Raw genomic sequence first — 14,163 nt, forward strand, 5'->3', positions numbered from 1 at the left:
CTTTCGTCACTTATTTTTTCTAAAAATAGGCTCAAATCTGTCATCGACGGCTGTCAAAATGTGTAGAACCAAAAATAAGCAGTATTGAGAAAGAAAAAGAATAATGTACTAACTTTAACGAGCGAAGCCCTGAGGTAATTTACCTCTCCATTACCGGTTTCATTTTCACACTTTCATACATAAAAAGTCGAAAATACGCTTGAATAGTTACCAGAATGAAAGTGAAAGCTATGCGTCAAATGCTATACCCTTGTATGTATGTAAATACGTAAATTGTGATGAAAGAGCTCCCGCTTTGCCATTGTATACCCCAAAACCCATTGTTATCGCTAAGCAAGTTGGGACAAAAAAGCGACACGTCACACTTGCGTGACGAAAAGCAATCGTATTCAATGCTGCCAATTGGGAATTTGTGATTGAAAACCGAAAAAATGCGAACAATGCCAAAAAAATCCTGAAAGAAGTGCCAGAGAAAAGCCACTTGAAAGGGAGAATTTGCGGAGAAGGAAAAGTGAATGAAGTAAATGAAGGGAAAATGTTCGAAACAATGACGAAACAGCACGAACACCTTGCTTAACTCATAGGTGTAAAAACCGAAAATCCAAGAAAAAAAACATCAAAATAACAACAAAAGCATTTGCTTGTTAACGAGATAATCGAACTGAATTGCTGCAAAGTGCCGAAATTACAGCCAAACACTTAATGGCGAAAGGAAAATGCGCTCAAGCTGATGCATGAATTTGCATGGAAAGAACACCAAAAACAATAAAAACAAAAAGGACTCGAAGAAAGCTTATCTATTCATTTACTTCAATTTCTACCCTATGGTTCGAAGACAAAGTGATGAAAAGAGATATTTAACCGTTATTTCTTTCAAATGAGTTTATATAATTTAGCTATTTTGAATAAAAGTAATAAAAGCTGAATGCAAATGAAGTTAGCTGCAAGAGCTTTGTGAATGGTAAGACCTTCATTGATAGCAGGGACTCATGTGCGAAGTGTGAGTGTCCTGGCTGTACATTAATACTCCCTTAAAACTGGATTTGTTGCGCATACAAACGAGGGATGTTGATTAGATTAGATTAGATTGATAGACAACGATTGCACCGCGACCTTAGGTCAATTGTGCCTTCTGCTAAATCGCAAAGACTCCCCTAGCTCCAGCAAATTGATAAGGCCCAATATACTGCAGTTAGTGAGGCGATGTGATTCCCACTTGGAAACATGGATCCCATGGTCCCATGGATCCTACGTCTGTAGACTGATATACAGTCAATTAGCATGTTCCCTGTCTCAGAACCCGCGAATTACGCAAAAAGCTAGGCCCAAGTAGTATGAGTGCTTCTTCAGCTTGCAGTGGCCGGAATGCGACAAGTAGCCTGGCTTTGTCCCTAGGGAGGTTGATTACATATTTAAACATGCTGCGGTTGTAACACTCTCAATAGCAGCTTGGCATGGCGCAGGCCTTGGAGTAGCTGCCAATATCTCTCTCTGCCAACTCCTTCTTCCTTGCGGAGCAGCTCCTTTATGCTATGGGTAGCCAACACGATCAAGGTTTTAGGTCCTACCATGTAAGTGGATGCAGCGGAGTGTGCAAGCTCATCAGCCAGTTCCCGGCTATATCTCTGTGACTTGGGAACCAGATAATGTGCACTTGTTTTCGTTCCGCTAGGCTATTCAGCCATTCTCTACAAGCCAGTACCAGTAGCGATTTCATCTCGTAGGCAGAGATCGCTTGAAGTGCAGTTTGACTGTCGTTAAGTATGGTTATACATTTGTTGCTTTCATTGCGTTGGAGGTTGGAGCTATGCACCGGCTTATGGCAAAGACTTCTGCCTGAAAAATTATCGAAAAACGTGCCGTAGGTATTGAGAGTTTGGTGCGTGGTCCTGCGACTATAGCTCGATAGTAGAATCATTCCATTCAGCCTTGCTAACCTTGAGCTTCTGGGTGAAGTTTACCTTTTTGGTAATTCTGTTTCTTGGAAAAGATAGAATGGTATTAACTTAACTTTTTCATCCGCTGAGATGAGATTATCTTACCTCCGCCATACTCTTCTGCTCTCGTTTGTAACACTGTGTTTTTTCCTACCTGACCGAATACAAAGTGAAGTGGTATGAGCTCAATCATGACTTCAAATACTGCCGTCGAAGAAGTGCTCATTGCACCCCACATGGAGATACATGCGTGGTGTTGCAGCTTCGATAGTTGAAGCCCAACCGAAGTCTGCAAAGCTTTTAAAACCCAAGCCAGCTCATCTACATAACTATCGGTCGCACGATCATGGAGTACAACCATGTAAAAACACTTGTCAGCCCAGGATTTACCAGCTAGTCGATTTCACACCATTAGTGCCTTGGTGGCTTTGATCATAGTCAGGTCAACATGCTGCTTCCACCACAGAGTAGAATCCAGCTTGAGACCAAGATATTTGACTATGTTGGTCATCTCTACCTCTCTGGCCCCATGGGTGAGGTTCCTGAGGTCGGATAGTGACCTACGTCTCGTGAAAGGCACGATCTTAGAGGAAACGGTGTTCAACTCAACTACACTGCATCATCCTTTAGCCAGGTTTAAATCTCTTTGTAATAAGTCGCAGAGAGTGTCCTCGAAGTTACGTCTGGCTATAATAACAATGTTCTCCGCGTAACCTTGATCCCATTGTCAGTTGGCAAAACTAGTAGGTCGTCCATGCCAAGGCTGCATAACAGGGGAGATAGCGCTCCATTTTGCCATCAACATTTTTCCACAGGTGGCAACCCTCAAACAATATTTTCGGAAATATCCTGAAATATAGGAATTCTCAACAGTTGTTACAGTTGTTAGTTTTCATTTAACATATTTTTCCATTAAAATTTTTGAAGAGGTGGCAACCCTCAAAAAATTTTTTCGGAAATATCCTGAAATTTAGATATTCTCAACTCTTTACAGTTGTTAGCTTTCATTCCTCCTATTTGCAATCAACATTTTTCAACAGGTGGCAACCCTCAAAAATTTTTTTCGGAAATATCCTGAAATATAGGTATTCTCAACTCTTTACAGTTGTGAGTTTTCATTTAACATATTTTGCCATCAACATTTTTCAACAGGTGGCAACTCTCTACATTATTTTTCTAAAATATCCACATACACATTTACGATGAAATAGCCAAAAATTATTTCATATTTTGCCATCAAAAAATTTTAACAGATGGCAACCCTCAAAAAAAAATTTTTTTTAATATTCTCGTATGCTAAAGAAGCCGAAAATTTCTTTCTCGTTTCACTAACGCATTACTGAATTTCAATGATTTTACTTTCCTTCTTCAAGTAACACCGCGAATGAAACGTCGGAGACCTTTTGCCTCAGCCTGTGTGATATTGATCTAAAATTTTGTACACGTCCTTTACTCCCCAATAAACTGATTATTAAACGGAACCGCTGATATCGGGCCACTCTAGCATATAGCTGTCATACAAACTGATCGATCAAAATAAAGTCTCTGTATGGAAACTTGTATTATTTTTCAAGATATCTTCAAGAAATTCGGTATGAGTTAATTTGTATAAATCGAACAGAATTACATGGAAAATTTTAAATAATATTTAATAAATACATATGTATGTGTTGTTGCAACTGAACTCCGCATTCTATATATCATTCACATTTAAGATACTTGCCTCTATTACATATGAATATTATACAAATATTTTCCATAATATCCACGTTCCACACACCTTGATTGGCTGAAACGTGAGTATGCTTTTCGCTCTTCTTCTGCTGCTGTTGCTATGCAGTTAATCAGGCGTTGAGGTATAAATTGATTCGACAACGAAGTCGCAACTCATTGCAACATACTCGTAGCTTACAAATATGTCGCGCCCACACAAGCACCTACAACTGTAAGCGGGCATATGCAGCTAGAGAGAGGTCTCAAGCTTCGAAGAAATGTAGAAAAATGAGTTTAGGGAAATTGACAGCACATAATGCGCATTTTGCGTGGCGTAGCTGCTGCACGGCGTCTCATTCGATTATGCTAATCATATGAGCGATGCCAGCCAAGTAGTGAATGAGGCAAGAGAGGCGACAATAAAAAAGCATAATGTGACAGTATCGTATGACAATAGACACGGTAATAACAAAAAGAACTCACAGCAAACAAAGAAAATATATTTAAAGCAAATATACATGGTTCAATATTGGCTGAGTATCAAGTGCGCCACGGCGTATGAGTAACAAATGCACGTATTGCACACTTGTCATCGAATCGCTCGTCACGCGTCGGCCTCATAAGGCAAATAAAGCGAATGAGGCGCAAAAAAACATATTCAAAACTAAGTATATGTGTAGGGTATAATTTTATATTTTGTAAAAAAGCAACAACAACAAGTTATAAAATAAAATAGAGCTGAAATTCTACGCTTATTATAGACAAACAAAGCGACTTGCTCGTGAAAACGAAAAGAATTGCTGCAAATGAGCTGCTTTATATGCACAACACAGGCCGCCGTGCAAGCTGCAGATGCTGTAAAAAGAAAGCGTAGAGTCCTTTCTCACAAATTTGTTGCAACAACGGCATAATTCGCGCATTCAAATAAGCGCAAATGCTGATGAAGCCGTCGCCGTTGCACTAATCCGCCATTTTATGTGCCAGCATGTTGTTGCTGTTGGTGTGGCAATGTATTGCAGCTCATAAAAAGTTACGTGCAATAAAAGCTTAGAGGCCATCAGCTAGTGTAACGTTTGCAGCCAATTACACTTGCAACAGCGTTGCAATGTGGCAAGCGCAGGAGATTGAAATAAATAAGGCGAAGATTAAAAATTTTAAGTGCGCAACATAAATCATTACAATATTCAAGGCTAATAATTGCACGTTTTGAGAATATTTTTTCCATATTGGCTTACTTAATACAAGAACATTCAAGTTGCGCTAATGAGAAGAGCAAATATTTTTAAAAGGTCGCTTAGAACAGCTGTAAATGGTCTGAAGAAATAATTAGTTATGAGTTATTACCCGTCTGAAGTATGTAACTTGCTTCAATATGACTATCTGCCTTCAAGTTTTTGGTAAAATATGAGAAATCCCTCTGAAAGTAGTCGCTCTGGGCCCCAATACATTTGTGCCAACGTTTTTCCAATCCTCGAAACAGTTCTTTAAGTCAATTTTCGGAATAACCCAGTAGAGATTCTCATTTAATGTCTTCCATTGTCTCAAAACTGTTTTTTTTTTAGTTTGCTGAATAGCCAAAATCCACACGTAGCCAAAACTCAGGCGACTTCGGTGGTTGTGGCACCATATTGGTTGAAAATTTGACGATTTTTACATTAACTAAGAGTTATCGGCCCATATCTCCAGCTTCTTTTTACGAATAGCTTCGCTCAAACAGCGCATAAAACTCAAATAGTATTCTATGCTGACAGTTTGGCCTATAATTCGATAATCGCAGAAAACTGTCAACATAACTCACCTTTGATACCATGATATTCGGCCGATATATCGTCTCTTTCTGGATCGTAAGCATATTTCCAAGACTCATCGCTTATAATAATACGTTTCATGACATCCTGATAGTGGGAAAGCATTGCTTTACAGACTTTAACGCGACGCTGTTTTTCGAAAAACTGAGTGATTTTGGAACTAGTCGTGCTTTCACTTTTCTTAGACCCATATAATTTTTCAAAATGGTTATCACTGATCCTTTCGATATTCCAAAAATGCCAGTAAGATTCTCTCTGACTGTTACTCGTTGCTTCTCAAGTACCATTTCCTTTATTTTATTAACGTGTTGATCATCAGTTGATTTGAATAGGTCACAGAGATTGAATGTTCTATAACACAGTTTTAAAGAGTACTTTGAAGTAAAATTCTTAAATCACATCAAAAAGTAACAAATTTGGTTTGGGTTTTAAACCAATTGTTGCCTTTTATCCGAAATCTGTTCTTCAAATGTTAACCCTTATGCTCCAATTATATTAAATCTTGAACGGGACTGGCATATTTAATACAAGATGAACTAAAAATGAAGATTAGGACATAAAATTCGAGAACCAAGTAGCTGATCATGATTAATTCGCAACTCTAACAAAAATTCGTCATTTACGGGGTCTTCAATATAATTACGACTAAATATGAAATACTCGTATCAATGACTCTTGACTATACTATATATAAAGAAAAAGTGATTAAGTTTGTTAGCATCTTTATACCAAAAAAATTTCTTATCATAAAAAAATGAAATTCACACACACACACAAGCACAGTGAAGACAAAGTGGGCATAAGCTCTTCAAACAAAGAAGACGAATAAACAAAACACAAACAGAACATGAATATTCAATGGCAATGCATTTTCTATGTTAATTCCCTGCCACACACTAATACACACCCACACAGGCACACAAATATAAACGCAAGCACACATATACATACTCAAACAAGCAAACACTTTCATAGTGGTCTTTCAGTGCCTATACCCTTGCTTTTTCTTAGTTTAATCTAGTGCTGCATTTTTTATCCGCTTTATCACTCGCACTCAACTTTTTCTCTTCATTCTTCGCAATTTTCCACACAAGAATTTGTTATGCATTCAATTCCTTTTCTTAATTATGCAATTGAAGACTTTTAAGCGCAGCTAGCCTTCCACTTTACTCACTTCTCTCCCACTCCGGCGCCTCCTTAGCGCTGTGTTCTTAACACTTTCTTTTGTTGCGCTGCTTTGTTCGTGGTTGAGGGGCAGGCTGGCTGTGTAGCTCATAAACCGTTTGGCTTATTAGCACATTTTGCGCTCAATATAACTTGCAAATGCGTAATAGCGGTTAATTTGCCGCTTGTGGCACACATAAATTCGCCTTTAATGCGTGAGTATGCGTTTAAGTTTCGTTTCCTTGCGTGTGTGTGTGTATGTAGGCTTCGTTGCTTTTCGTGATAATTAATGATTTAAAATTCGTCTTTCTTTCCGATATTCACTGTCGTTTTTTGTAATTTTAAACCCACACACTTTCATACACACAGCCATATGTTTAGTATATTTGAAGCTACTTAGTAAAGCGTGTACAAATTAGTGCTTAATTAGCCGAAAATGGCCAGCCATTATGAAACTGATATTAATTTTTCATGCGCCGGAATATTAAAATTTTTTAGTATTTTTTTTTTTGAGAATTATCGCTTTTCTCTATAAAAAGTTTGACAGGCTAATTTATCATAGCTTGCATACATTTTTGTTCATTTAAGCTCCTCTTAAATACAGTATTAGTCAAAATAATGTGTACGCTTGCTTCTATATAGACTTTTAAAACTGAATTGAAGTTAATAAAAACATGAAATAAGTTTTTTTTTAAATAGATGGCCACCTTAGACTACATTATCACATTTTTTTCGGAATATGTGGCAACTCTGTTCGAAATTTTGTTCTGCCATAAAGTTTCTGAAATACCTTCTGCTCAGATCACTTTTGCTATATTTTATATTTTATATTGAATAATTGCTTCTAAAAATAATTGTTGCCCAAGCAATTCATAAAAAATTATAATTTGAATTAAAGTCAATAGAAACATGAAATGATTTTACTTTTAGCAGAAGACAACCTTATAGAATACTTTTTATCAGAATATGTATCAGCTCTGTTCGAAATTATCTTCTATCTTAAACTCATTCAAATACTGTCAAATATCTAATACTAGGACATCTTTTTCAATTTTTTATATTCAAAGGACTTTTGGTTAAATGAGTTTTTTCTTAAATATGGCAACTCTTCTAAAAATATTTCTTGTCCATGTAATGAGTATACTTTTTCATTAAAACGTTATAATTTCAATTCAAATTATATATAGAAAAGTGAAATATTTTTATTCTAATTAGATGGCATACACAAAACTATTTTTCGGAATATGTGGCAACTCTGTTCGAAATTATTTTCTGTTTTAACCTTTCTGAAATACCATCTGCTCAGATCTCGTTAACAAAATTTTATAAGAAAAGTGCTATTCATTAAATGCGCTTTTTTTAATATGGCAACTCCCCTAAAAATATTTGTTGATATACATATGTACATACGTGTTCACAATATATTTCTCAAATTTGTTAGCTATAGTTTAGTTTTTATTTTGTTAGTAGTGATAAAATATTTTAATTTTCAGACAGGTGGCAACTCCTTAAAATATATCCGAGTCCTACCGAATATCTTGTGATTTCGGATTATATATAGATATGTACATACATATACATATATATATGTAAATATGAAAGAAAACTATAAAATAATCTCTAAATAGCAAAGTTCAAATAAGGGTTGCCACATTTCTAGTAATTTTGCAAAATTAAATTGATAACATAATGAGTATGAAGTAATTGAAATCAAACCAAATATTTTTATTATAGATCTTCAACGTAGCTATAGATTAATTTAGAAGGGTTGCCACCTGTTTGCAAAAAATATTATACAATTTTTGTTTGAGGAAATAGTTTTATTTAACTAGTTAACTAAACACACGGTTTACTACAATTTTAGCTTCACACAAAAATAATAACGAAATTTGATATAAGGGTTGCCACATTTCTAGAAAATTTAAGCAAATTAAATTAATAATGCATATAAAGAATATTAAATTATATTTTTATGTTAGAGTTTTCAGCGTATATTCTTCATCATATTTCACTCGCAATGCAACCCGCAAACAAAGGTCACATTGTACCGTTATTAGTATTAAATTATGGAAAGATATTTGCTGCTTATATTAGTCCTTTTGTACCATTAAGCCTACATAACTATTTCTTCCAATCATTACAACTATTACTGTTTTGGTCTCCAAAATTTTCGATTTCGTCTAAGTGGTAACACTTTTTTATTGTTCAAAACGAAAAAGCTACAAGCATCAGCCGAGACCCAATTTTCAACATCCACTCAGTTAATTAGCCGTCACTTTTCCACGCCGCTCACGTTTCTCCATGGCCTCAAGATACAATACTGTTGTGCCAATGTCGACATAAGGATAACCTTCCCGGAAGCGTAAGATGACCTTGTATCTTCCAATTGGCGGATCGAATGGAATAAAACGTTCGTCCACATAAAGATTATAAAGACTGAGGTGGCCCTGTTAATATAAATGACATACAGACATACAAGGATAACAGTATAGCAAGCTCACCGTATAGGGGCAACTGTGATCCACATTCGACATCTCTTTCAAAATAGATTTAATTATTCTTCCGTATGCAGAAGAACTTCGTTTGCCAATTAGGTCACAGACATTTAGGGTTGTATTTATGAGAAATGGCAAATATTTATTGGCCCCATTCATCTTAAGTAGCTGGAAATTGACCTGAAAATTGAAGAAAGAAGTTAGTTTTATAAAAAAAAAAATGTATAAACAACATTTTTCAAAGAATATCTGGACTTTTTGATTTTTTCGAAACTTACCGATACATTTTTCAGTGGCTGTAGAATATCACTATCCCATATGCAAACTGATTTCTGCCAATTTATTGGCTTTAAACGACAAGAGACGTTTGTCAGAATTTTCGGGTTAGGATTGCATTCAATGCTTAAGGTTTTGTAGATGATCGTTGAGTGAATGAGCTAAATCGGATTATAGACTCATATACTGTTTTGAAGTAAAAGGAGACTATTTTGAATAAAATAATTTGATTTTTCCGAAAAAACCATTTGTTCTGTTAGTTTTTTTTTAAGTCCTGTTTACTTTGGAAAGCACCTTGTAGTAAGTTAGATATTGTATACATAATCCATGAGCATCATTTGAGAGTGAAAATAAAAATGTTATTTTTTTTTTCTCTGGTGACAACCCCCTTTAACCCCCCTTGACAATAGAGCGGATCCATTTTGTTTTGTTTTTTACAAAATCACGTATGCGGAAATACATATTTCACGGATCATTCTGAACAACTTTTTCTAAGGGACTATGTGTCCAAAAGTCGATCTCCAGATAGCGATTTTTAAGCCGAAGTTTAAAAAATCTGAATCTGGTATTGGGTATATGTGATATAGTTGTCCGATCTAGCCGTTTCCGACAAACGATCAATAGAATATCAAAATCCATCTACATATTTCATTTCCGTCGAATATCTCAAAAATTGACGAACAAATTTTTATAATCCCTTAACAAATTCTTAAGAATATTTTCCGCTTATGCGACTTTAGGCTCCCTGTAAATGGTCCCGCTTTTATATCCGTCTTACTGTCCGTTTGAAGATATAAACACGTGCCAGGTCCACAGTTTTTGAGATACCGAACTTACATTTTATGTAGGTTCTTTTTTCCCCACAAAACTGCTCATGTGTTGGATCCGCCGATATCGGATCACTATGGCATAAAACTTACATACAAACTGAACGATCGGAATCAAGTGATTGTATAGAAATTTTTTTTTATTTTTTGGGATATCTTCAAATAATTCATTAGCATTCCGCCACCGAATCTAGAAAGGCACTGTCCTTCTCTCTCTCTCTCTGTCTCCCTATCTCTCACTTTAGAATTTGTAAACCAACTTGCCAACCCTCAATAAAACCAATCAGAGAACTCAGATTCGTTATTATAAATATTCCTCGGCATACAAACCGTTACATAAGTCAAAAACACCACAATAATTTTTAAATATCTCCACAGCATTGCGAAACCCGTTACTTTTACAAGTTGGAAATATGAAACTGAATGTTAATTTCGACTTTTGTATTATCTTTTCAAGTTGTTCAGTAGACGTTTTTAATTGTACAGTTTAGTATATCTAATCACATCTATCTAAAACGATACTGCGCGCACATAATTAAAAAAAAATTTAATTTAATTGCCAAAATATATATCTAATATAAAGGTGCTCCATGGTCTCGCTTCGTTGGCTGAATCAGGCAACACTGTGCCACAATTTTAAGTTACTTTTAGTGCACTCAAACCAAGCTAAACGCAAAGGCCTTCGAAAATCTAGAACAAAATTTTTTAATAATTTTGTAAAAGGTCATATTACCTCATTAACTCTCACTGAGCTACATATTTTAGCCTTTATGAGATGATAAATATTCAAAAAAGAATTTAAACGGTCAGTAGGAGGGCTAAATACTCGATTTCTCACATACAAAATATATACTTTGGCTGTTCGAGAGCACTGAATTCTTGCACTCGTTTATAAATTATTTTTCAAAAGTATTCAAGTGGGGTCTCCAAGCTAATGGTAGGATCATATTTTCAGATGAACTCTTAATTTCGAGTTGGCTAAAATAATGTCGCACAAACATCAACCGCATTTTCTATACATGTATGATCACAATAATGAGTAATAATTACCTGCATCAGGTTATTTGCAAATTGTGCTGATATAATAAACTCCACTTTGAGCAAAAAAAAATTAACTGATCGCTGTCTAATTGTGAAAATGTTAAATACATATACAGTCGAAACTCTCTATAACGAATTCCAAGGGGCTGGATAGTTACATACTTCGCTATAAAGAAAATTCGCTATATAGCAATCAAAAAAAAAATTTTGTTCCTTTTTGGATGAACTAAATTTTTACACTTTTCTTCTTCAATATAATTATCTAATACAATTAGAGAAGTAAGCACAGTACTTGGTACGTTCGTTTTCAACGTCACCAATTCATCACGAGTTTGGATGTTGGCGACAGCACTTTTACCTCACAGTGTTTTTTGAACAATGCCTTGACGATTTTTAAATTTTTCAAGCCAACCTACAATTGCTTCAAATTCTCCCTTGCTCAATGCTTCAGCGAATTGTTTTGTTTTTTCTTTGAATATTGGTCCAGACAGGGGAATATTCTTACCACGTGCTGCGTATACCCATTTCAGCATTGCTTCGTCAATATCCTCAAAGGTACAAGTTCAAAGCTTCTCGCGTTTAACACTGGATGCATTATCTGTGACACTGGTTAAAAGCTTATGCTTTATTTGAATAAATTCGTTATATGAAGATGGAAAACGCTTCAATCTTGAAGTTGCGGTAGCAAAAAATGCTTCGTTATAAGGAAATATTCGCTATAGGGAAATTTGTTATAGTATAGAGATAATTTTAAACTTAAAGTAGACCACAAACACAGTGCTCTTATGATTACTAACTACTAACAGGACTTTTTGAATCTAGCGCTCCTGGTGACGCCATCTATATATCGACTGGTGCGTAAGAATCTGCCTTCAGTATTTTGAAGACATTTCGCTTTTTTCGATTTCGGCTTTCATTTGACCCGCCATTCGTTTGATTCACGTCTCGTCACCAGTAATGATGAGTTTGATGAATGTGCTATCTTCAGTTACCTCGACAAGCACCTCTTTTGCGATCTCTACTCGACGCCGTTTTTGGAAGAAATTCTGATCTTTTGGTACAAGTGTAGCCATGACTTGCTTCATACCCAAAAGATAAATCAAAATGTCGACCTTAAGGTATATTAAGCGCTTTATGAGCAATAAAAATTTTCTCAGATGTTTAATTTATATTCCTACCATTTTGGACATCTGAAAATGTGAGTTACCAAGTGTTTTACCGTTGACCTCGAAAACGCGGGACATTCAAGAAGAAAGTGCTGAGATGATTCCAACTTTATTTTTTCCATACAGCTTCTGCTGCTGCCGCCGGGTTAGATCTTCAAACTTATAGCATAAACGCCGATAGGGTAATGGCCTGTTAGTGCCCCCATAACTTGGGAGATGCTAGCCATATTAAGGCAAAGAACTCACTGAATCGCTTACGATCGATCGTAGGCCAAAAGAATGCGACACCACTTGAATGAATAGAAATCCAGCACTTGTCAAGCTCCCATGAAGCCTTGCTATCCAGTAGTAGAACACACGAGGATTGGGGAACACCGACCCATTCCCTTTTCACCGATAGCGTGGCTAGGGTAGCCTTCCATGTCAGCTCCCCATACTAGTCTTACCACAAAGTAAAGCGCTGCCATTGATAACGAGGTATTCCTTAATCAGCCTAGAATGCATGGATGATATCATCGCGCATTTAAGCCAATATTATAGTCATTGGATATGTTGAATATGTATCCTAAATGTTTAAAAATAGAATTAAAGTCGAACTACCTGTGTGGTTTAACATGTGACTACGGAATTTCATAACAAAGTGTTTGAACAGGTTTTGAGGTGTGAAACTTTGCTATATTAGGAGTGTGACCTTGCTAGAACACGTCATGTGAAGCTTAATTTATTAAATTTTTAGTTAGTTAATATATTTTTGTGAAAATTAACTCGTTTCAATTAAAAAATTATGTTTGGTCGCGGTTAAGTGTGCTCTGAGGGCATAACTTCCACTCAGAGATATATAGGATCAAAGTTCAATAGAAGCTCTTTCAAGTGTCATTTGCTGTTCAAGAGACAGTTCGAAACATCTGTGAGTACTTCTGTCATAAATAAAGATTTCTAAAATCCAGAAAAATCTTATTTCATAAAAATCCTTGAGTAAATCGCTCTCAAAGTGCTTAGCTAACACGCTTACAGTCTTGGAGAAGGGATAACACAAAATCAAAACAGGTTATCCTTGAGATACAGTAAATGAAACTCAACCAGAACTGTGTTCAACTTAAAATTTTCATACACTATATACAGGGATAACAAAAGTACCCTTTTCGCAGACACTCAGTCGCAGCTGTTGCCGCACCACCGCGAACCAATTTAATAAATTAGACCCACAACAAACGGCACTACCAAGCAATAAACTAAATTTGCACCCCTTCAGCTCTTCTTGCGTTACACGTCCCAGCAATTGACAAAATTTGCGGGCAAAAAAATACAAAAAACCCCAAAAAAAGATAAATAAATAAACGAGAACTATGGTCCAAGAAATAGTCTCACATTTGCGGCACTTTTGCACGCCTAATAGCCAATAATGAATATGCCTATTCACACTTGAGGAAAACTCATTTCACTTTTATGGCCACTAGCCGGCAGTGAACCACCATTATGTATGTATATAACCATGTAGGTGTCTGTGTATGTGAGCATGTGTGCGCGTGGCAATTTTTTGGCAATTTCTACTCATAAAAATTCAATTTTCTGCTGCTCAATTTTATGCCGTTGATGAGCATTGATGAGAGCCCACAGGCCCAGCCGAGCCGTTAAGTGCGCTTTCATCGTAAACGGTTAGTGGCACATATTGCTCTGGCCATTTTTGGACAGCGCACATACAGACACATTTCCTAAATGGGTCTCCACCGACTCTC

General features: G+C 36.1%; 1 protein-coding gene across 1 annotated transcript; it reads right to left on the reverse strand.

The window, feature by feature from the left end:
- Positions 1–8,695: 8,695 nt before the first annotated feature.
- On the reverse strand, positions 8,696–12,334 carry LOC115066695 (uncharacterized). Its single transcript, XM_049455775.1, has 4 exons — positions 12,254–12,334; positions 9,396–9,554; positions 9,124–9,297; positions 8,696–9,069 (listed from the first exon to the last, which is right to left on the reverse strand). Exons 1-4 carry the CDS (start codon positions 12,332–12,334, stop codon positions 8,884–8,886), a joined length of 600 nt encoding a protein of 199 aa, XP_049311732.1. The 3' UTR covers positions 8,696–8,883.
- Positions 12,335–14,163: the final 1,829 nt, after the last annotated feature.

This window comes from Bactrocera dorsalis, chromosome 4 (assembly GCF_023373825.1).
Source record: "Bactrocera dorsalis isolate Fly_Bdor chromosome 4, ASM2337382v1, whole genome shotgun sequence".
NCBI lineage: Eukaryota > Metazoa > Arthropoda > Insecta > Diptera > Tephritidae > Bactrocera > Bactrocera dorsalis.

What these genes read in the sequence shown, in the direction of transcription:
- LOC115066695 (XM_049455775.1), bottom strand. Translation starts at nt 12,334, where the DNA reads ATGGCTACACTTGTACCAAAAGATCAGAATTTCTTCCAAAAACGGCGT. An exon ending in CAAAAGAGGTGCTTGTCGAG is followed by an intron (nt 9,555 to 12,253) that starts GTAACTGAAGAT and finishes AATCCGATTTAG; the next exon opens with CTCATTCACTCAACGATCAT. An exon ending in ATCACAGTTGCCCCTATACG is followed by an intron (nt 9,070 to 9,123) that starts GTGAGCTTGCTA and finishes TTATATTAACAG; the next exon opens with GGCCACCTCAGTCTTTATAA.